This window comes from Bidens hawaiensis, unplaced genomic scaffold (genome assembly GCF_021521415.1).
Source record: "Bidens hawaiensis isolate Kalapana, Puna unplaced genomic scaffold, B.hawaiensis_p1.1 tig00005637_1, whole genome shotgun sequence".
NCBI classification, from domain to species: Eukaryota; Viridiplantae; Streptophyta; class Magnoliopsida; order Asterales; family Asteraceae; genus Bidens; species Bidens hawaiensis.
Genome location: NW_027491366.1, coordinates 504,260 through 528,966, shown reverse-complemented (window position 1 = coordinate 528,966; position 24,707 = coordinate 504,260). Strand labels below are relative to the sequence as shown.

The window sequence follows — 24,707 nt, the reverse complement described above, 5'->3', positions numbered from 1 at the left end:
CGTTGACTTTGTTTTTGTTTATCTTTTGAGATATACAAGTGGCCCAATCGAAGTAATGTAATATCTTACAAGTTACAAGTTTATAATTTTTTTCATGCTTATAAAATGATTTTCATTAAAAACTAGATGTGTGATTAATTATGTAACAAATTTAATAAGGAACGGATTTACTATGCAGATGTCATCAAATTTTGCAAATGAAATTGAATAATTGATGTCACATAGTTATCAAGAATTTTTCAATTCCTTTCATATTGATAGGTATAGCCGTACAGTCCTGTTTTCTTTTAAATAATTTATAAAGTGCCAACATACTTGGATATAGGCTGATTCACATATGTTGTCAAATATCCTTTAGTTCGCTTTAACTCATCTTGGATCTGAACTGAAAAATACCTGGACTCTTGTATTTGTTTTGTTAGTACTTGAACACAAAATGTAACCTTTAACAATCTGCCACTAGAAACTTATAGGTAATCTATGTTAGGGAGGAAGGGGCGCAACTGGATAAGGTACCCGAAACGGGTACACTGCCCCCTCCCTGTCATGTATGGCAAGCGGGTAGTCAAGGTGGGTTTCACTTGCATAAGGAATTAGCCGTTAGTTTGGTCAAAATGATTGTTTGTCGGTGGGGGCGGGAGGGTTGGTTTTTTGCAATTAAAAAATAATTATATCCTATAAATACATATATCCCACTTTTGTTTTTCTCACACAACTATTTTCTCTACTCAAAACCTTTCTTCACCATTAGGGGTGTCTAATGCTACTCGAATGGTGTCTCCGACACCTTTAAAGGTAGTAAGGGTGTATCTTAAAGGCAGTAAGGGTGTATGGAGATTTATTGATGAAAAATATATAAAAAAAATCAATCATTGGTCAACCCTCTCTCCCTCTCTTTTCAGCTTCACCAAACAGAATTTGATATCCGAACTACATTGCGAAATTGTTTGGGGTGTATACTCGATTCAGGTTTTAAGGTACCCGAGGTAAGCCATGCTACACCACGAACACCCCCTTAGAATGGTTTTGTTCACCCTAGAAGTAATTATTTCAGGGCCATCAAACTCTCGTCACCTGATTAATTGGGCCGCCAGCATAAGCTTTAAGCCTTGAATCGGTCAATTTTGTCGATTATACTGGAAAACGAACTAAACATTTGTTCAGTCTAGTATATGCTAAATTGTTTGAAAATAAACCTGGAGTATGTAAAAATAGATATAGATAAAAACCATTAAAACAAGATGAAACCAGTACATCCATAAATTTAGTTATCAGTAAGTAATTATAATATTGGAAGTGAGAAAATTTAAATTTATTAATGACACTGAGTGTTATAGAAATCACCCAAACATAATTGTGTCTATTTTTTAAAGGTTTTGACTTTGTGGCCTCTAGAATACAGTGACCAAGTGTTTTGCTTGGAGAGGAAGTATTTTGATTAGACCAACAATAAACTATTTTAGAAATTTTCTTAGTAGTAATCAAATTCCTAAATTCCCTGATAATTAAAACGCAAGATTCCTTGATCAAATTGCTAGATTCCTCTATCAATGTCAAAATATTCAAATCAATGAAAATCGTTAAAATTTTTTGACCTATAGGAAAAAAAAAATTGTGCCTTAAATATATGGGGTTTTTTAGGTTTAAACAATTAAATTTTAAATGAGCTTACTTGTTAATGATTTGGGTTGTGCAATTCTTTTTTATAAAAATATGCTTACATGAGTTGAGTAATTTTTAAGGACGACTTGTATTTAGTTTACCGCACTCTTTAAATTTGGAGAGCTCTGATGCCCCACTCCGGCCAGACTATGTTGTCTTAACTAAGCACACGCTGGCTTCAGAGTTTGGCTTGGGCATTCTCCCAGAAAACCATACTGTCGACTGCCACTTGACATTCGTCGTGCCACCACAAGAGCATAACTCTCTAGCGTAACACACGGTGGGACGAAAACCTAGGCGGGCTCAGGGTTTGAACTGACAACTTTTCCACAAAACCTAACTCAAATATTTCATTGCCAATATCTACCCAAATATGACACAAGTGAGATTTAAACTTGAGTTTCCACTGAAGAACCTAAGCCTCCTACCACTTGACCAGAAGTGAGAGATAGTTGAGTAATTGAGTTTAAATATTTAAAATACATATTTTTTCGCATAAAAATATATAAAAATTAAAAAGGAAATTCAGGCCTACTAAATAATCGGGATAGTGACCATCAACCACCCTACCCTCCTTCAAAGACGGCAGTGATCCAACCTCCACTTCTGAGAAGCAATCTCACACAAACCAAACACATGACTATTGTCTCCCTCATTCGACATACAAGGCGGATAAAAAATGTACATAATGTCAATAGCACGACAACAAAGATTTTACCTAGTATAAAGCTGATCCAGAAGCACCTCTCAAACACAAATAATAAATTTATTCAGCTAGAAAGAATTCCTTCTGGTAGGAATCGTATTCAATGAAAATGATATGAGGGATGATCTATCAATGTTAACTCTTAACTCCTTAACCGAAAATTCCAAATCCAAGTGTCATCCTTATCCATAAACACCACTTCATTAAGAAGGTTCACAAGCTCGCCATATAGGAATTGTTCGGTACCTCATATCGGTTTCCTTCGTCAATCCCTTAACCATCGATTCTTCATTCTCTTGTCCGAAATGAGACATGACTTGTTCTTCACGAGTGCGTACATCCGATTAAAATGGAAAGCCAAAGAATCATCACCTAGCAAGATGTCTAGACAAAACCAAGTATTACTCCCACCTCCCACCTTTTTAGAAGTGATCGACTCAAAGAATGTTGGCCACATGCAAACTAGACGCAACTAGGCAAATGTGATTACAAGTTCTCGACTCCTTAACCGACCTATCCGAGCCAAATGCACCTCCATGAATAGCCATAATAACCTTTTGTCTTTGACCATAAAGCATCCGGATTATCAATCAACTTGTGTTTGACAAATAATCTCTTACGTAGCGAATTTTAATCCTAAGATAGCATTTCAAGCATGGCTCAACATATTAATGCACAACAGATTCAAGTGTTGCGTTAGGGTCCCACTAAACACATTTTTGAAACTTGTTTCTTTAATTATGTTTTTTAATTTGATTCTTTTTTAATCCTGTATATTTCATAAAGATGTTATTTTAAACTTTTATTTTTTTATATTAACAATTAATGACCGTATAACATAGATAAATGATTCTAAGTTATGGAATTGGAGGGGTTGTTTGTTTACATCTGAATAGTTTCATCTGATTCATTCAGACTTCAGACTGTTTGGTTTCAAGCAGAAAAACATCTGAATGATTAAAATTAGGTCTGAATCATTCAGACTTATTGTTGTTGCTGAATGAGACAGAGGTTCATTCAGATCTGACCCATTCAGATCTGAATGAACCAAACAGCCAAGTGACTGATGATGCTTGGCTTTGGAAAGGTATGGATAATAATGTTTTTTTTTTCAGGTTAAAACTTTACGGTGGCAGATCTGAATGAACCAAACAACCCAGTGACTAATGATGCTTGGCTTTGGAAAGGTATGGATAATAATGTTTTTTTCTTTCAGGTTAAAACTTTACGGTGGGAAATCGATAATGAAAGTTAATCGGGGATGGAGTATTTTTGTTGAAATAGATGGGTGCCAAACATGGTGTGAAATAGATGGGTGCCAAACGTGTCAGACATAATGGCTTATGCAGGAATTTGCCAAAATTGTCGACTCATCTTTTGGTGAATTGATGCTATTCAGAATTACTAAGGTCCATTTTTTCATGAGGAGGATATACTAAGTACTAGTAGGTTAATTTAGTGCAAGAAATCATAGAGTACCCGCTAAAACAACATGTGAGAAAGGAAATGGGGTAATGATTCGATCAATAATGGTGGTTTCCCTTTGAATAATTTGGAAAACAAGAAATTAGGAGATTTTCAAACAAAAAAAGTTGCTCGATTATAAAATATGGTGAGTGATATGAAGGCCTACTCATTCATTTAGGTGAAAATATAAGCAAAAGGACGAGTTAGATTGAGAATCGTGATGCAATTTAATTTTGTCAAAAATATATATATATACAAGTTCTGTGTTCATTTTTAGTTTTTGGTTGTAACTTGTAGCTTGTTTAGGATTTTTAGTTGTATATTTCAACTTTTTGCTTCTTGTGTTGTGGTTTTTTATCCCTTAAAAAATAATTAATTGATAAAATAAGAAATATTAATAAAACAGTTAAAACTAGAAGTAGAATATGTGGTTAGAAAGAGAAAAAAAAAACTAAATTAGTATAATCTGATTGCTAAGCCCGAAAAAAAAAAGTACTCCGTATGATTATTAATGCCACCGGAGTATTTATATTATAGAAAGCACCCAAACATAACTTCATATATATTGTTACTGGTATAGGTGGACAAATAAACCAGTTAATTAAGCCGATATGAAAATTGAATCGAAACTGAACCGGTTTGAAACCGATTAAAACCGTCAATTTGGAACCGGTTTGTAATTTTATCCACCAAAACCAATTCTAAATCGGTTAACCGAAACCGATAATAACATGGTAAGGAACCGGTTTCAACCCGAACTAAAACCGATCATAAACCGATTTTGACTTTTGTTGACCAAACCGAAACGGGATTTACCAAAATTGGTTTTGAGTTTTAAACCGGTTTGTACACCTTTACTTACCGCTGCTTAATCGGAATTCGGATCCACTTAACAAATCTACCAGATACTAATAAAAGAAATAATAAGGATAACGTGTCAATTTCATATTCATTCATGGCCAATATTTCTCTCCTATTTTTTGCAATATCTTCTCATTCCTCCTATTAATCCATGAGATATGGGTTAAAACCATTTTGACAATTGGATTATAAAATAGTAAACTTTTTTCATAATTTTCTAATCTCTCCATTCATTTATCCTAGCTATTCATGGGTCATGGGTTAAAACCATTTTGACAATTAGGTTACAAATAGTCAAGAAACTTAATTTAAAATATTTATTGAAGATTAAACAAGTAGAAACATGAAAGTTAAATAACTAGAAAATAACTAATAACAATCCTTTTTAAAGTTGGTTTGTTTCTTCAATTACTTTTTTTTCTCATAAACACAATATGTTGTATTATCCAGTTTAACTAGTAGAAATGATATGAAATTATTAATATTGAACGACGATGAGAATATTTTTGATAAAACAACAAATGTTGGATATAAAGAGATTTCTTAAATTTATAAGTTTGACATTCGACACTTTTCATTGTTACTTTATTTCTTTTTTACCTTTAATTTTGTTCATTTATGTCGATAACAAACCTTATTTATTTTAATCAGTTTGATAAATATCGAGTAGTACACGAGTTTAAAAGCTAGTAGAATAAATAAATTAAAAATAGCATACAGGACAAATAGAATAGAATAAAATGCGTGATGGCCAAGTGTTTTGCTTGGAGTGGAAGCATTTAGACTAGGCCAACAATAAAGTTTTTCAAATCTTTTGTTAGTGATATTTAAATTGCTGGATTCGTTGATTAAAAAAGCAAAAGAAAACTACATGTGTTCATTATATTAGCTTCCATATTAAAAAAAAAAAGTAAATAAATAACTTTAAAGTTACTTTATTTCTAGTTCTTGCCTTCTTGGAAGGAGTCATACTTAAAAATCACGCGGCTCTCCACCGAGTATTCTCAGTCAATAGTCAACACATCAATTTAGAAAATGTAACAACACCACACTATAAATCCCACATCATTTACACAAACCTCACCACACCTCACCTCACCTCACCTCACCTCACCTCACCTCACCTCCATTTCCTACTTATTAAAAATGGCCTCATCAACTGAATCAAAAATAGCCATGGCAAAAACAATTGTTTCCACCATTGGATCCGTGGCCGCGGCGTCAATGGTGGCTCGCACCGTAGCTCGTGATTACTTGCCTAGCGAATTCCAAGACTACCTCTATTTCGGCCTCCGCAACTTCATCAACAAGTTATTCAAACAATTGACCATGGTCATTTACGAATTCGATGGCATTCAAGAAAACCATATTTATAGCGCCGCAACTCTCTACCTTAACTCCCTAAAATCTCCAAACGTTCACCGTCTGAAGATCACCAAAAACGCTAACGAGGAAAACATTAATGTTGAAATGGAAATCAAAGAAGAGTTTGTTGATGTATTTAAAGGAGTCAAATTGAAGTGGTCTTTGGTTAGTAAGGAGTTACCAACGATAGAGTATCATGATTACGATGACAAGGGCTCATACGTTAGTAGATCGGATAAACGATCGTTGGAGCTCACATTTCATCAGAAACACAAAGATCTTGTGTTAAACGAGTACTTGCCGTTTATACTTAAAGATGCCAAAACGAAGAAACGAGAAGATAAAACCGTGAAGATATTCACAGTTGACACGGACAGCAGAACGACATGGACGTCGGTTAATCTAGACCATCCAGCGAAATTTGCCACGCTGGCGATGGATACTGATGTAAAAGAGAAGGTGATAAAGGATTTGGATCGGTTTATACAAAGGAGAGAGTATTATAAGAAAGTCGGAAAGGCATGGAAGAGAGGGTACTTGTTGTATGGTCCACCCGGGACGGGTAAATCAAGCCTTATCGCTGCCATGGCGAATTACTTGAAGTTTGACATATATGACTTGGATTTGACCGACATTCATTCAAACTCGGATCTCCGTAGATTGTTGGTGGCAACGTCGAACCGGTCTATACTGGTGCTTGAGGACATTGATTGCACGGTGGAGTTGCACGATCGAGAGGACGCTACAGAAATAGTTCGAGAAAAAGACCAGCGTGGTGATCACGAAGAATACAAAGTTACATTATCAGGGTTCCTTAACTTCATCGATGGTTTATGGTCAAGTTGTGGTGATGAAAGAATCATCATATTCACCACTAACCGGAAAGACAAACTCGACCCTGCACTACTTCGACCTGGTCGTATGGATGTTCACATTAACATGTCATATTGCACCCCTAGTGGGTTCCGATTGTTGGCGTCCAACTATCTAGGTGTCACAGAACATAGTCTTTTTGAAGAAATTGAGGATTTGATTAGGGAGGTGGAGGTTACCCCGGCTGAAGTAGCCGAGCAACTACTCCAGGAAGATGATCCAGACATTGCGCTCGGTGGACTCATTGAGTTTTTTAAAGTGAAGAGAAAGAAGAATGAAGAAACTGAAGCAAAAGCAAAATAATTGGCTGTGAAAGAGATTGAAAACTGAAAGAGTGAAATAGTTCGGTAGTTTAACAGAATGATAACTCTGGGTATAAATATATATTTGGTATTAATGTTCAAACCTGAATCTTACATAATTAATTAAAGATGTGCCAAAGCTGATTGATTATAACGAGTTATACAAGTTATAAATCATGGTATAGTTGCATGAGAGAGTCAATAACCCAGACCGTTACCAAGAGTTCATGCGCGAAGATGTCATATTGACAACAATGTGACTATACTGTGGTGGTTAGAAGTATCATGATATGTAAGCAATAAACAACTTTGTGTAATTTGATATTTTGATCCAACTTTATAATGTTAGTCCCATATTCATATCACTCGTTTTAGTCGAATTCCAAATCTAAATTTAAAATTCTGAGCTAGATAAAACGTTAAGTAATCAACATGAATTGCAAGAGTTAAAAGTACAATCTGTATATTGTTAACAGAAGGCTGGTTGGTTTGTAACCTAATTAAGTCGTGCCACAGTCGATTACAGATAGTTTCTAGGTGTTCATATGAAAGCAGAACAATATTGTGGCTGTAGTTTAGTGGTAAGAATTCCACGTTGTGGCCGTGGAGACCTGGGCTCGAATCCCAGCAGCCACAACGTTTTTTGTGTAATTTCAGTTCAATTCTTTTAACTTGAAACTTGATAACTAAATCATAGATAAAACCAAATGGATAGTAATCGGTGAATATTTACTCTTAATACATTAAATGCTAGGTGCTAAAGTCAAAAGTCTGATTGTATAGTAAGCTTAGCAAAACAATCGGGCAACATGCCAAAAAAAACGAGTCAAACTAGATTATAACGTATCATTTTTTAAAACATATCAACATAGTTCAGATGTGTAATTGAAAGGATCACAATCCCTGAGGGATCCGAGTGTTGGTAATATATGACTCCAAGTCACAAGTAGATGAATTTGAGACAATAATATTGACAAGTATGCTATAGCTAGTTGGTTAAGTTTTCTAATTGCAGGGTTTAATTGGATTTCTTGTTAGCCAAGTACGTTGGGTTACCATTATATATAGACGAACCGAGTTGTGGTTTCATAAAAGCGAGAGAAGAGAGACACGAGTTATGTGTTATTGGGTTTTTGAGTTACATTTCGTTTACTTGATTTCTCTCTCTTTAACTGTCATGGTTTGAGAAACACAAAATTCAAGGTAGATTAAATGATTATTTTTTTTGCTTATCAAATGATAATAATGCTCTTGGAAATTGGGTCCATAAATAGTGTTTATTAATGATAGTTGTGTGTGTTTTAGGGTAAACTTGAAAATTGACTATTAAATTTTGAAAATGGATATTTGCAATTGAACAAATAAAGAAGGAAATATAGACACATTTGTTGGGCAGGGGGAGTATAAAAGTTATTCAATATTAGTTTTGTATGTGCTTTCATTTCGTGTCTTATCAGTTCGGTCTTGACTGAGTGCATACTTAAACTAAATACCTAATATAACAGTTAATAACTATGGATATATCAAAGACCATTGTTACTTAATATTTAATTTTGCTTACGGGTTGATGGTTTTAGCATTGAGAGTTTATTAGCTAAAAGCCTAAAACTAAAATTAGAGTGACTGAATTCAATGTTTATGTAATCAACGAAGTATTACACATGGCTAAAGTCGGCAGATTAAGTAAAGTTATGCCAATGTCAAAAAGGGGAAACTCGGTGCCAAATCTAAAAATCACTTTAAGTGTATATATATATATATATATATATATATATATATAATCTCCATCAAGTAGACATGCTAAAACAGGGTGGGAAATGAGAATATAGCCTTCTTACATGATACATGACTTGTGAATGAGCTTCATGCAAACACTCATTAAAGAGAGAAATAGGATCTGCATGAGGCCACTTGAAAACAGAAAAATGCTTGGCTATAAGTAGGATGTTAGAGAAACCCTAATTAGACAATGCAATCTCTAAGCGGGAAATGAAGCGGGGGCTTACATGAAGGGAAAAACGTTGTTTAGTAGCCAAGGATGACTTGCCTGCTACTTTCTTTTAAGAGGTTTTGTTATACTTATATCGAGACCTTTTCTATGTTGGTTATCAGGCAGTCTTCTTGGCTAACTTGACAACTTCTTCCTTTCATGCTAGCTCTCCTTTTCTAATGTTTATTTTGTTTCTTTAGGGTGAGTGGTGGTTCTTTGTTAAATAGATAAGATGATGAATTTGATGGTTTAAGCATTGTATCTATGAGTTTTTTTGTTATTGAAAAGTTATTAATTAGAAAAGAGTTCTAATATTTTGATAGCAATATTGTGCTACAGTTTTGTATATTTGGGTTGTGGTTTGTGTATATATTTGAGCCGATCCAATACTAAGGTAGACGCAAATAAGTATGTTTATCATGTGAAACTGTGAAAGTTCTAAAGAACAAACAGGAATTGGTGATTTGGTATAGCAAGCCTTTTTTCCCCGAGTTATGTTCATGTTTGAATCTAACTATCTAATCTAATCTAAACTAATTATACTACTAAAGTAAGATGATTTTTTTCACATGACATCATTCTAGAGCCTTCATATAGTATGCCATATGAATGTCATGTGAGCATTTTTCTATTTTATCATTGCTTCTTTTAAACACGGTATGGGACATGAACCCGTTTAGTTATGTTATAACCAATGACCCGGTTTTCATGCTAGAACAACGACCCGATTTCTTCTCAAATACATCCATCTTTATATGGCAATGAGGCTTTATAAAAATTAGAAAAATAAATTATTATGTAATACAAGTCTTAAATCAAAGACCTCATGTTTCAAACTAAAGATGCTTACCTACTTCACTTAAGTGGTAATTGTGTTGGATTTCTTGACTTATAAATGACATATTGTTAATTCACTTATAATTAATATATAGTAGCAAATCATTAAACATTTAAGTCAATATCCAATGTTGTATTCAAAAAGGTTTTTAGAGATTTATGAATTATAATATTTTGTTTATTGTTATTTACTTCTTATTAATCCATAGGTATGTTATCATGTATATTATTAAATTTACCTTTTTTTGTTGTTTTTAACCACTGGTGTGTCACACGAACTCTATCATAGTAACAATACATTGTAGGTATTCCTTTTATTAATCTTATATTATCACAAGTGTATATCACAATAGTACAACTTACACGTCTATATCCTTATACATCTCACGTATTAGAGTTGGTATCGAACACTGAAGAATAAAAAAGTTGATCAGTAACGCACTGGAGTTGTTACTTATTTTACATCTTTGTGGCGGTGGATATAAACGAGAGGTCTAACGAAAACAATGCTTGAAATTATTTTATATTTGATTTTAATAACAAGTAACTAATCAACGTGAATTGCTAAAGTATAAATAAGTAAAATCAATATGTTAGCAAATAAGTATAATCGTTACATTTTTCATTTTGATCATCAAAGTTTGAATATTATCGAAAATGTTTACATAAGAAAAAAATTGGCTGCTTGATTTCTAATTTAATTTCATGTGAAAAGATGTCATTGATGTGGCTGTAGTTTAGTGGTAAGAATTCCACGTTGTGGCCGTGGAGACCTGGGCTCGAATCCCAGCAGCCACAAATTACATTTTTCGATTACAAAATCTTAAATATAATTATTGATTAATAGTAATCCTTTTGTCTTTCTTAAATAACCCCTTATATCTTGGTCTGATAAAATTTTAACGTTATTTTAAATTCATGAAGGAGAATAACGAGAACTAGCTAGCATCTTTTAACTTATTTATCAAAATTACAACAAAGCTACAATACGTAACAACATTTTTTTAGAAATAATATAGGTTGGTTTTAATTTCGATTTGGTTACTTCAGTCATTTGGACACAAATAATATCATAACCGAAGCACCGGTGTCCGTTTTTTAAGTCGATTCGTATAGTTATTTTCGTTATGGTTCAGTTAATCAGTTTTACAGGTTATTCAAAAGTGTGTGCGCATGTAAATATTCATTCATATTTATTTATAGCTTGGGTAGCCTAAATGAGCTGATCCCTCTTAACGTGGCCTCTCTGTGAAATTAAAGGTGGTTTACATTCCATGAGGGACCTATATACTGAAACTGAATACTTGAAGATAATTGACTATGAATTTTGTTTAATATATCTACAACACATCAAGTAATGAAGTACCATTACTATTAAGGAGTGACTATGTTCATTGTGTTTCTGTTAAAGTTATGCCACTGTCAAAAAGGGTGCCGCATTTAGAAAACACTTCTAGAAAAATTTCATAATCTCCATTAATTAGTAGACATGCGAAAATAGTGTGTAAAACTGAGAATATATTCTTCTTGCATGACACATGACTTGTGCATGAGCTTCATGCAAACCCTCCCTAAAGAGAAATAGAATGTGCATGGCCATGAGGCCACTTCAAAACAGAAACATGGTTAGCTATAAGCAGGACGTTGGAGAAACTATTAGAAATTGCAATCTCTAAGAGGATAGGGATTGGTTCTGCGAATGGCAAAATGGGAAAAAATAGGAGTTGAGGTGGATGTTGGAAGTGGGGAAATCCGGGGAGCATTCCATGGATTCCATTGAAATTCAAGAAGAAAAGTTAAAGAACTGGGTTGGGTTGGGTTGGGTGGGTTGGGGGGGGGGGGGAATGGGACCGCAAAGCAAGGCCGTCTCTGAGAACCCTTTAAAATTTTGGGGCCTGGGATGAGTAAAAAAATGGACCCCTAAAATCGCGTTCTCAATTTTGTATAGATAAATTTAACAATTTTACTGATAATGTTGCCTTTCTAAAGCTCAAAACAAAAAAATAACAATAGACATGTTACTAAATGACTCATATAAAATTCAATGAAAGTTTTTTTATATAAAAAAAGAACACTAATTGTGGGAATTGAACCAGTGACCTTTGTTTACATAGTTTAGAACACTTTTGGTTCAATCAAAGAGTCATTTTGTAAAACAAAATTATATATAAAATATAAATTTTATTTTTTTAACAATTATGGGTCTCCAGGAAAAGTAGGCCCGGGTCCGTCACCCTCCTCGCCCTCCCCTTGGGCCAGGACTGCCGAAAAGAACCGAGAACACCATCCCCGAAAATGAGGAAAAATGAAAAAGCTGAGTTGGATAGGAGAATGGAACAATTTTAAATCCACTATGTGTGCTCTAAAGAGGGAAACAAAGTGGGGTATTATATGAAGGGACTGACTTTATTGTTTGGCGGCAAAGGAAGATTTGTCTGATACTTACTTTCAAAAGGTTTGGTCATAATGATAGCTGGGTTGATTATCAGACCTTAATGCACTTTATTACTCTATCCTCTCTCCGCATGCAATCCCTTATCAATTTGCATCGTTGCCGTTGACGTCTTCATATTAACCGAAAGAACCCGGGCATCCATGCCGCAGTACCTATCATTTACTATCCTAGCACGTTCACCAAAGTGCGGGATAACCGTCCAAAGGTGTTCTTGATCAAAGAAGAACATTTCGTTGGTCTCAAGCACCTCAACCCCAGTTGTATGTTTGTCGATTAATTTTAGAACCACCGCATTTTTGTTAAAGAAAGTAGTACCAGCATTTACTACAATGCCTTCAACATTCAATTCATCTCTAGGATCACAACTTCATTCATCTCAACCATCATAGCCCACATCCTCTGATTTGTGTTAACATATAATGTCTCCTGGTTGTCTAATTTGTTAAACTCAGCATGGTTTATTTCAGAAATGACGCGAAATCCAGGTTATTGTCATTTAACCGCCACAAGATCAACAATCGCATAAGCTTGGGCTTTTGTTGCTGTCATAAAAACATCTTTTTCCATTCTTCGGATACAACCCACAAGGGTTTGCCCGTTCTTTGTACATAAACCCTTATCAGGGTTTCACGTAGTTTAAGAAGTTCCAGTTATAAGTGTGAATCTTGAGTGTGTGCCATACCGAATGGAAGACCTTGTGCTTGATCATAAACGTCATCATAATGTGTAGATAGTAGATACGCCATGATAAGGATCGATAAATTTGTGTTTACTATACTAAATCATATGGCGGAAACATATAATAAAGGAATTGACCACATGTTAACAGTCTTAATCATCATTATATTCATATAACATTTAAAGTACAATTGATGATTTCTCTCATATTACGTTTCCAAAAAACTGTTTAAAATATGACATGTAAGTTTTGGATGGTTAATCGATCAATTTTTCACTTTTTTCACTAAGACCGTTTTCTGAGCGTTTAAGTTTTCTGAGCGTTTTAGGTTTTTGCTTTTGTTTTTTGCCTTTGAGCGTCTCGCCTACTTACCGTACGTTAAGACATTAGCGTACAGTAACTGCACCATATATATATATATATATATAGAGAGAGAGAGAGACAGGCAACATTTCACCTTCTCACACTCTCTCTCTTAAGACTAGGGCGTTCAAACCGCTCGTTGCTCGAACTCGCTCGCCGCTCGTTCGAAAATTGCTCGGAAAATGCTTGCTCGTTTTTTCGCTCGATTGAAAACGAGCCGCTCTGCTCGGTTCGATTTGTAAACAAGCCAAGCAACGAGCAAACGCCTGCTCGGTTCGGTTCGGCTCGAATATTTTTAATTTATTTTATATATAATTATATATGAAAAAAATATAAAAATATATAGACAAAACACATAAATATAAGCTTACAATTATTTTTACCCATTATAAGTTTTCATATTCCGTCAACTTTATTGTTTTATTTGTTCGATTCAAGTTTTTATAATACTAGAAGTTTGTTTACATTATCATTATATCTCACTTCAAACTTATTTTTAATAAAAATTTACAATACATTACACGTTTTTCTAAAAACTACTAATTTATTTATATAATATATTATTTACAATTTTCAAATTTGTTTATTATTGAAAATTTTAAATTGAAAAAGAAATAAATAATGCTCGAAATCGCTCGATGTTCAATCGAAAAATGCTCGATTCGATTTTGGCTCGTTTCGGTTTTCGCTCGGTTCAAATTTCAGCTGTTCGGTTCGGTTCGGTTCGGTTGGAAACGAGCCAAGCAACGAACAAGCCTTCGTTCGGTTCGTGAACAGGCCCTACTTAAAACGCTATTGCATTTATTAGGGTTCATGCCTTCATATACTCCTACCTCAATTATATTATCTATACAACATAACAAAACCGGTTACGAATTTTTCCTCACATGCCTTTACAATTGTTTTCTGGTGAACCTTTAATTGCAATCAATATTAACGGATGGAAGGGTAAAGGACGCTTTTAAAGATATTCAATTATCATCCATCTTCATCTAATAGGTTCATTTCAATTGCTGTCAACAAATAGAACAAATTCGAGGTTTAATCTTTGTTGCTTATCAGGGTTGTGCTTTCTTCAATCTCTGACAAATCAAAACCAACCCGACTCACCATGAAATACCGTCACATGTTATTGCCCTCAACCTGTTCGATGATATGGCTGACATAAATCGGGGTTCATATTATTCAGTTGGGTTACTTTTCTGGAAGTCACCAATCGCTTTGCTAAAAGTGTTCATCTTATCTTGATCCTTACTCGCTGAACTCAATTCATTGATCAATAATCAACCAATAATAGGTACACCTTCACTCGAAATTCATTTTATTTATTTATCTTTGTTGTGATATGATTTTGATATGTGAAGGATTAAGGTGAGTTTTCTGGGTTTGCATTACAAGGAGCTTGGTAGAAGACTCCGATATGTGTTTTGACTTTTTAAAATTTTGATGTATGTGTTGATTTGTGGAACAATGGGTATGGGTTGCTAGATGTAGGAGGTGAAGATGGGATAAAGTTTGTAGCTTTAAGTTAAAGACTGTCGTTGACCATAATTGACATCATGGGTTTCGGGTTTACTTTAAAGTAATTGGAGTTTTTGTTATTATTTAGAAAATTTTGATTTTTGCATTAATATGTAGAATAATGAGTATGAATTGCTAGATGTAGGAAGTGAAAATGGTGTTAAGTTTGTAGCTTCAGGGTTAAAGACTGTAATTAATTATCATTGTTGACTTCAAAGTTATTGAAATTTTGTTATTATTTAGAAATTTTTGATGCTTGCAATTTGCATTGATATGTAGAACAAAGAGTATGGATTACCAAATGTAGGAGATGAAAATGGCATAAAGTTTATAGCTTTAGGATCGAAGACTGTAGTTGACCATAGTTGATCTCATGGTTTGTGTGTTGACTGGTGTCTAAGGTAGTCAAGATTTGTTCTTCGTAGTTGTGGACTTGTGGGTTCAAATGGGTTATTTGGGGTTTTGTTTTATCTATAGTGGGTCAAACAGGTCAAAAAGGTTTATCTAAGACTAACAACGAAATCTTGTTTTGATATGCAGATAACGAACCCAGTGGTCGCAGCGATCTTCTCCCTCATGTCAAGAGATGAAGCCCGTCATGCTGGGTATGTATACATGAATAAAAGATCAAAAATTTTAGGTGGAAATTTCGACAGTTTACTATCTCTATCTCAAATGGGTCAAATAGGTTGAAAATCACCTACAGTCAGTTTTTAACCATTAAAAAACCTATACATCATTTTGATTCAAAGATTTAGATTTTTACTAGAATTATGTTTTTGTAAACACAATTAACACATTATTGAATATGCACAGAAAAGTGTTTATGGGTCAACGGGCTTGCCGATCCTGACATTTTTTTTAAGAAAGAACACCTAAACAAAGTCATAACGCAAAATTAATTAGTATTAAAAGTTTATAAATAATAAAGATGCTTCTTGAATATAATACATAAAAACAACTTAAATGCATATTCCAAAAATTTTTTAAAAAAATAAATAAAAGGGTAAACGGTCGGTTCCAAGTTCGAAACCATGGGTCGATCAAAATTGTTTATTACCAAAGTTTTAAAATAATAAACAATGTATAAACTGTTGCAGATTTCTGAACAAGGGATTATCTAACTTCAACCTGGCGTTGGACTTGGGGTTCTTGACAAAAGCAAGAAAATACACCTTTTTCAAGCCCGAGTTCATATTCTACGTGATATATCTGTCGGAAAAGATTGGATACTGGCGATGTATAAACTGTATACCCCTTACTTTTTTTAATTTATTGGTTTTTTAATAAAGGCCGAAAGGATTTTGTTATTGATTTTGTGTTGGGGTTGCAGGTGTATGTTACCATGTATCTTAATGATACACAAAGAACTGCTTTCTGTGAAGGTATTGGGCTGGACATAAAGGACTTTTTTGGAATGGCCTTTATATCTGCAAGATAAAACATGTGACTTTTTTTTGTTAATTTTCAAATTTTTTTTCATTTATCATGATTTTATTATATGTCAACGGTCGATATTGAAGTATGTAGATACCCTTTTTGTAGTTTAACACTAGATCAATTTTTTCTAAATATATAAACAAGAAATATTAATTTTTGAATCCTTGAATCTTATTCTTTGACAGCAGGAGTTAAACTTTTTACTACAAAGATTTTTTTTTTCTTTGCAACTTGTATTTTCCGGAGATTAGGGTTGTAGATGTGACTGGTAATACATCTTATCGTCAACTTTTCCCCTCCCTACAAGGTACATTTTTATTTTACTCGTGAAAGATGGTATTTTGAATGTGGCGAAAGCTCAAGTCCTAAACGGGTTCGGGTCAAAACAGGTTAACTAATCGTGTTAAACGGGTTAACAAATACACGATACGTTTATAACCCATTTATTAAAAGAATATAATTATATCAATATATGAGTGTATGATATATCATAACTGTATTATATTGTAACATGTTTATTAAAAGAGTATAATTATATCAATATATGAGTGTATTATGTTTATATCCTACAAGAATAAACTCCTAAAACTAATACTCTAAAAAGGTCGGGTCGTATCGTGTCATTTGTGTTCCTAACAAGTTATAGTTAATCGGGTTAAATGGGTTGTGTCGTGTAATTCGTTTATTAAACATTCCCTTGTTCATGTTTCAGTATATGACAGTTTATTTAAACAGGTCGTGTCCGTGTCTGTTACCCATGCTAATTGTGTCATGTCGTGTCTGACAAGTTAAACATGTTTGCAACCATATGAGATTACGGGTCAACGGGCCCAGGATGAAACAAAACATATTTAATATGGATCTGAACACCCTTATAACCACTCAAATTTGACTTCATGTAAATTTCAACGCTTGTGACTTCTTTTTCTTTTATCTATTTTTAAAAATATTTGATCTGTTTGACATAACGAATCAAATGGGCTCTACTTGAAACAAGTCATTCTAAATATATGTGTAATTTGTTGGTACGGGTCGAATTGGGTTGACTGGTCAAAACGAGAAACACTTAACCCCATAAGACAATTGTTCTAATTTTATAACTTTTAAGAGAGTTAGTTTATAAAATATGATTATGATATAATTATCTTACTTTCAGGTTTAAGTAGGCGGATCGCCTATATATAAAGTCGATGGAAACTTAGGGGAAGGTGAAACTGAACTCGTCAGGACCTGGTGTACTAATTTGTATATATTGTTTTATATAAATCTTGATGTTTGAACTCTATTTACGTATGTGCTATTGTGGCAGGTAGCTATTAAGTTTGAGGATAGAAAAAGCAAAGGCTGTAGTTATAAGTTTACAAGTATGTGTGCTTGATATATAACTAAACGTATTAACCAAGTTTCTTTTGTCGATGAAAATGATTCAAGTTAAATAATGCTTGTTTTGGGTGAAAAGAAAGCATCTCATGCTGCGATGTTTGATATTGCCAAGACACCAAATATAGACCAATAAAACAAATTGGTGGTTGGCATCCCTTGTTTCTTTCGTGTAAGTTTTAAATATTTTTATTTATTCTTGGAAGTTTGCATAGCAAGATAAAAGTTAATTGTTTAGCATGAACTAAATGAGTTTGGATTATATTGAGCATTGTTAGGTTGATTCATGTTGTATTTTATGTCCGACTTAAACAGAAATAGGTCTAACGAGTTGGGTGACTTGGGTCAAAAGTTTTCCAAAGTAATTTTATTATGCATAGAACTTCATAAGCCATTTTATTAAAAAAAAAAAGAAGTTAAAGCAGTATAATTTTTTTAGTTCAATCTGATACACTAATTATTTAGCAATTTTTTTATAGAAAAAACATATTTTAGATTGACTCGGTTTGTAAAAAAATACTTGTTTGACACAATACTCAATCCGTCCATTGAAGTATCCAAATCTAGCACGAGTGTGCTATCATGTAAATGGTACATTACATCTTGTTGGATTTACCAGTCTTGTTGCTACAATGTATTCGTGACCTAATCACAAAGAATCGTAACCGATACTTTATTACTATTAGTAACATTTAGATTTATCAGTGAACAAACATAAGTAGTGGTAAGGGGTCATGGGTGATAATTGAGATTAATATTTGACAATAATCATTTTACCATCATGTTTACTTTTCCATTTGGTATGCAATTTACAAATTATACGTTTTGACGATGACGGGTTTTGATGATGACAGAATGAAGTGTATCATAAATATTTAAATTTTCGGCCGTTTCTTTCATTAAAATTGATTCTAATAATTGTTAATCATTAAAACTTAGTCAACTGTGTGCTCGTCTTGCAAATTTGTCCTATGTTGATGTTAAAAGACTCGTAATCCTTTGTCTCACTAGCCTTGTTTTAACTCAACCCACACTAGCATTTGTTGCATTAACCTACAACAAACTACGGTACCATCACAAGTTGTACAGATGCCATTGGATTTCTGTTGCATCTATGCCACGGACCTTATTCATACAGAGCTAATCCTCAGTGAGTCCCCGCTGCAACGCGCGGGCACACATACTAGTGTGTGTGTGTATAGAAAAGTGTTCAAATAAAAAAGAAAGAGTTTTCTAAGAATGGTAAGAACCAATAGATTTTTGATAAGTGGCATTACAACATATGATGAAATAACAATTCTAAGAAACTATGTCGGTTATAATGGTGAAAGAGTATTTATAGGAAACTATGTCGGTTTTTGGTAATTTTAAATCTCAACAATTGATTAACATGATCCAATGGCTACTATTTATTCATAGTCTTCCTAGAAAACTACTTCTTTTTAGTATAACCCTCCCATATATATATATATATATATATATATATATATATATATATATATATATATACACATAGGATCAGGATCATGTGAGAATTATTTTGAAATTGAGAACTTTGAGAACCATTTTAAACTACAAAAACCCAAAATTTAGTAAAATCATAAAACATAAAAAATGCAAAAATGAAAAAAGTAAAAAAAGTCAAAATTCTTATTTATCATCCCGGTTTCATAAAAAAAAGTCTCAATTTTGCTAAATTATACACATATGTATAATATGTACATATATGTACATACATGTTTTTTATACACATGTATATTTTAAGGTAAATGATAATGTACATTTGTGTACATTACGTAACTAGAGATTAAATGAAATTATACATATGTGAATACGAAATTTTTTTTATGCAACCGGAATGAAATATAAGAATTTTGGTTTTTTTACTAATTAAATTTTTTTGTTTTTTTTATAATTTTTTAAGAGGTTTTTTTTGCTCAAAATGGTTCTCAAAGTTCTCAATTTCCAAAGAGATCTCTTAGAGCAACCACAATGGGCTACACTCCCCAGGATCCAATCCCATGTGACATCTTACAAACTTTGAATAAAGCAAACTTCACAATTATAAAAGATTATAAAATGTTAAAGGTTTGCCATTGCAAACTTGTAGCAAACTTTAAGTGTGGGTCCCTCCTCTCTCTCATACACACATATCATGTAATATACATATATGCATACATATTTAATATTTTTTTAATAAGGTTGTAAAGGTTTGTTGTTGTGAAAAGAACAAATAGAAAAGCCCCTTTAAATTTTTATTTTTTTAATATAAAACTAAAATACCAACAAATTTATTAAACTTAAAATATAATAAATATCAAACTAAATTAAACTAAAAAACATAAAAAACCGTACAAATAGAAAAACAAAAAAAAATAGAACTAATATTCGGCGCCTGAGTCCTTATGTGCGTATTTTGCCATTATTCTTGTTTTTTTTTCTCCAAAAACGTCCGCGTGGCCGGATCTAGATGCGAGAGATCCTTTGCGAGTAGCTTGAAATCCTGCTCTCGTTTCCGCTCCGATTTAGCCTTCTTTCTTTCTTCATGCATGGCTTTGTATTCCGCATGCATCGCTTTTCTTTCTTCATGGCTTTGTTTTTTCTCCTCGCAAAACTCTTTAAGGGCAAGCTCCAAGTTGTCAAACTACGCACTCACGTCGGAACTCATCGAGGATGTCGTTCTAGACGATGATCCCCACCTCTAGTCGCCGCCTTGGCCTTGTCTCTTCCTACCTGACGTGGAAACTCGTCCGGTTCATCAAAAAGAAAATTGGGATCAATCTCGTTCAAGTTAAATTGAGAACGAGCATCCGACCCGGCTTGAGACGACGATTGATTGACCGAAGTAGGCGTTATTTTTAACCGTTCGGACGGTCGCGGCGGTGAAGATGTCGGGATCGGATGCCACTTTGGCAAGCTCGTGCATTTCCTCCAAATTTCAAACATGCCCATGCCGAAGTCGTGACCATGAAGGCCCCTGTATTGTTTCAAGATAGCCTCAAGGAGGTCGGCGTCGTTCGTGCCGCTTCCTCTGTTGTTCGTAAGGCGAGTATGAATTATGGAGAAGCGGTTCATTTTTTTAACCATTGCCTTCCATTTGTTAGAGACAGAATTATCCCCACGGTAGCGACCTCGACCCATTATCTCAAAGAACTTTCCACGTATTTCTGCCCAAAATATCGCGTTGCGTTTACTATCACCTAGGATTGAGTCTTCGAATGAGTCGAACCACGCTTGCTCCAACGCTGCTTCCTCATCGTCTTCCCACTTTTTCCTGTCAACCTTTTCGGTGGGTGTTTGATCGCCATCAACCTTCTTTTTATGGCTTCGTTTGCGACGAACTTGCTGTTCGTCTACTTGGGTTTCGGGTATTGAGGTTTGGGGTGTTTGGGTGGCAGAGGCATAAACGGAAACGGTTGTACGGTTAGAGGCATTACGAGTAGATTCTGGTTGACATAGAAAGGGTTGGTAGGGTCATTAATGTTTGCGAGCATACTAGCCCACCACAATTGAGCCGGATCCCACAGGTTTGGGTTTGGGTTTAAGCTCGAGCTCGTGTTCGGGTTTGAGCTCGAGCTTGTGAAATTTGAGAAAGGATCCATGGTAGAGGGTTGAGAGATTTTTGTAGTGAAATTTTATTGGTTTATTTGAGTGAAATTTGGTATTTGTTTGAATAATTATTGATAAAATGGTTTGGTATTTATAAATAAAATAGTTAGTATTTTTTTCTTATATAGTCGATGCAATATATAGCCGTTGGAGAGGGGCCTACCAAAAATCATTCATCCGCGCCGGCCGTTGCAACAATCGGGCACACGGCGCCCAGCCCTCAACGGGTGAATGATCTTTGGTGGGCCCCCCTCCAACGGCTATATATTGCAACGACTATATAAGAAAAAAATACTAGTATATAGTTTTAAGTTATTAATTCCAACTAGGGGTGGCAAATGTGACCCATTGGGTTGAATGGGTTGTATCATAATATATATATTGGGTCACAATGGGTCAAACTAAAAAAAGAAAATAATTGAAACGGGTCAAAACAAGTTGAAATTTCTCAAGGTTTTTTTTAGGAACGAGAAAAACGGATGAAACTTTTTAGTACTTTTACTTTTTTACTTTTTGATTTATATTTCGAGTTATGATTTTTTACTTTTTTTTTTGAATTTTTTAGTGAGTGGTTTTTGAAATGGGTCAAAATGGGTTGAACTTTCAAAAACTCACTTTGACCCATTTCAAAAACTCTTCACTAAAATATTCAAAAAAAATAAGTAAAAAATCATAACTGGAAAAATAAATCAAAAAGTAAAAGTACAAAAAAGTTTCCTCCGTTTTTCTCGTTCCATATAAAAAATCTTGAGAAATTTCAACCCGTTTTGACTCGTTTCAATCATTTTCTTTTTTTAGTTTGACCCATTATGACCCATTATATACATTGTGATACAACTCATTCAACCCATTGGGTCACATTTGCCACCCCTAATTCCAACCTATCACCATGAAATTTGAGGATCACCAAAAGTTATTACAAGAACATACACCATTACAGAAATGATGAAATCTCATATTATCTCTAACAATAATCTCCCTACCACTAATCTTTGAAGCTCCACACATAACCACATGACAATCTTCACATATTCTTACATTCTTCATGATCCTTATAATCCCACAATCAACCAACAAACCATATGCCAGTGCTAGCTTCTCGCTATGCCCCAACAATATCCTCTTTTTCTCATCGTCACTCACATCATATGGCACACAACTCAAAACCGGGGTGTACCCATCTAACATCAACTTAGATACAAGATCCTCCAACTCTCGTTTGATCTCAGAAGTCCTCGGATGATTCATATCACCAGCAAAAAACTCATGAATTACCCCTTTGGCCCCTTCTACCCAACTACTTGCAGGGTTCTTTTTCAGACCCTTTGATCTATATAATGCACGAATTCTTGAAACCTCGTTCCATTTTCGGGCAGATGCATATGTGTTTGAGAGTAATATGTAGTTTCCTATGGCGTTTGGTTCAAGCTCAAACAGACGATTAGCAGCAATTTCAGCAATATCGGGATTTCCATGAATTCTACAAGCACCAAGCAAAGCGCCCCAAACACCAGCGTGTGGTGGCATTGGCATGGTTTTGATGACCTCATAGGCATCTTTAATGAGTCCGGCTCTTCCAAGAAGGTCAACCATGCATGTATAATGGTCAACGGTCCGGGTAACACCATATTCTTTCTCCATTGCTGCAAAAAAATTTTGACCTTGTTTTACTAAACCAGCATGGGTACAAGCAGAAAGAACTCCCAAGAATGTAACTTTATTCGGTTTTATATCCGTTTTCAACATCTTTTCAAACAACCCGATTGCTTCATGTGCACAACCGTGCATTGCAAGTCCAAGAATCAACGAACTGTAGGAGTAAACGTTCTTCTTCTGCATTTTATCAAACACCTGACGTGCGTCTTCAATGCACCCGCATTTCGAGTACATATCGATTAACGCAGACCCAACAACAACATTATCCGTAGCTCCAAATCCTGCCCGGTCAGCAACATCTTGAACCCACTTCGCATACTTGGTCGCACCCAACTGAGCACAAGCAGATATCACACTAGCTAACGTCACCTCATCCGTTTCAACCCGAGCCTCTAGCATCCTATCAAAACACTCCAACGCCTCTCTCGGTTTACCATTCTGCGCAAACCCCATCATCATCGTCGTCCACGCCACCATATCCTTCACAGGCATTCCATCAAACAACGCACGCGCTTCTTCCATATTACCATATCTCGTGTAAGCAACAATTAACGCCGTCCACGAAATCGCATCTCGTTCAGGCATTTCATCAAACACCTTCCGTGCACTGTCCAACATATCACATCTCATATACATATCAATCAATGTATTGTTCACATACAAATCAGACTCAAACCCGCCGAATTTTACAACTTGCCCATGAATCTGTACACCCAAACTAACATTACAAGCTTTCAATAAACCCGTAAACGTAAACGAAACAGGATCAATCTTTTGCTGTCTCATCATATTATAAAATATCACAGACTCCATTACAGGCCCTTGCAATGCATACCCACGAATCAAAGCCGTGTATAAAAACGGGTTAGGGCGTTTAACTTGTTGAAAGATTCGAACCGGGTATGGGTCAATTGGGATATTAAATTTAGCAGTTAAAACACGAACTAGTTTGGTGATTACGTAACAGCATTGATCAAGGCCTTTACGGATGATGTGAGCGTGAATCTGTTTGGATTGATTTATATTGTTTGAGGAGTTGAGTAACGAGACCAGGTGTGATTCCAAGATTTTTGTTTGGTGGAATTGAGAGGAAGTGATTAAGGGGTTTAATGTTCGAGATATCGAAACCATTTGAAACAACAAACAAAAGTGTAAGGTACGAGGTGGAGATTTGCACCCTGTTCTTCAGTTTTTTTAAAGGTGGGAAATGAAAGAAAAATTAATAATAGATAAAAAATGGGAAATGGGTGTTCTTTTGAGTTTTTTTTTATTTTCTCAATAATTTATCATCCTACAAATTAGATGATTACCAAGGATAACTATTTTTTAACATAGTTATCCTTTCATTTCCTCTAATTTTCTTCCAACTCAATAACATACCTAATTAAAATAAATTTCATTCACTTTCTTATCATTTCCTCTCATTTCCTTTTCTTTTTTTAGCTAAAAAACTCAAGAACAAGACGATGTGTGTTGACATAACTTTTGTTGTCATGTTTTAATTATTTTCTTTTTCTTTTTAAATAAAAACTTATTTTGTA

At 34.4% G+C, this 24,707-nt stretch overlaps 1 protein-coding gene, 2 non-coding genes and 1 pseudogene across 3 annotated transcripts; 3 read left to right on the top strand and 1 right to left on the bottom strand.

Moving 5' to 3' along the window:
• The first annotated feature begins 5,830 nt into the window (after window positions 1-5,830).
• LOC143630328 (AAA-ATPase At3g50940 pseudogene) lies at window positions 5,831-7,260 on the top strand (annotated as a pseudogene).
• A 540-nt stretch (window positions 7,261-7,800) lies between these two features.
• On the top strand, window positions 7,801-7,872 carry TRNAH-GUG (transfer RNA histidin (anticodon GUG)). Its single transcript has one exon. It is a non-coding gene; the product is annotated as a tRNA-His (tRNA).
• A 2,917-nt stretch (window positions 7,873-10,789) lies between these two features.
• Window positions 10,790-10,861, top strand: TRNAH-GUG (transfer RNA histidin (anticodon GUG)). Its single transcript has one exon. It is a non-coding gene; the product is annotated as a tRNA-His (tRNA).
• Window positions 10,862-22,394: 11,533 nt separating this feature from the next.
• LOC143630275 (pentatricopeptide repeat-containing protein At5g44230-like) lies at window positions 22,395-24,308 on the bottom strand. The gene has a single exon (XM_077099335.1). It carries the CDS (start codon window positions 24,295-24,297, stop codon window positions 22,414-22,416), a length of 1,884 nt encoding a protein of 627 aa, XP_076955450.1. The 5' UTR covers window positions 24,298-24,308; the 3' UTR covers window positions 22,395-22,413.
• Window positions 24,309-24,707: the final 399 nt, after the last annotated feature.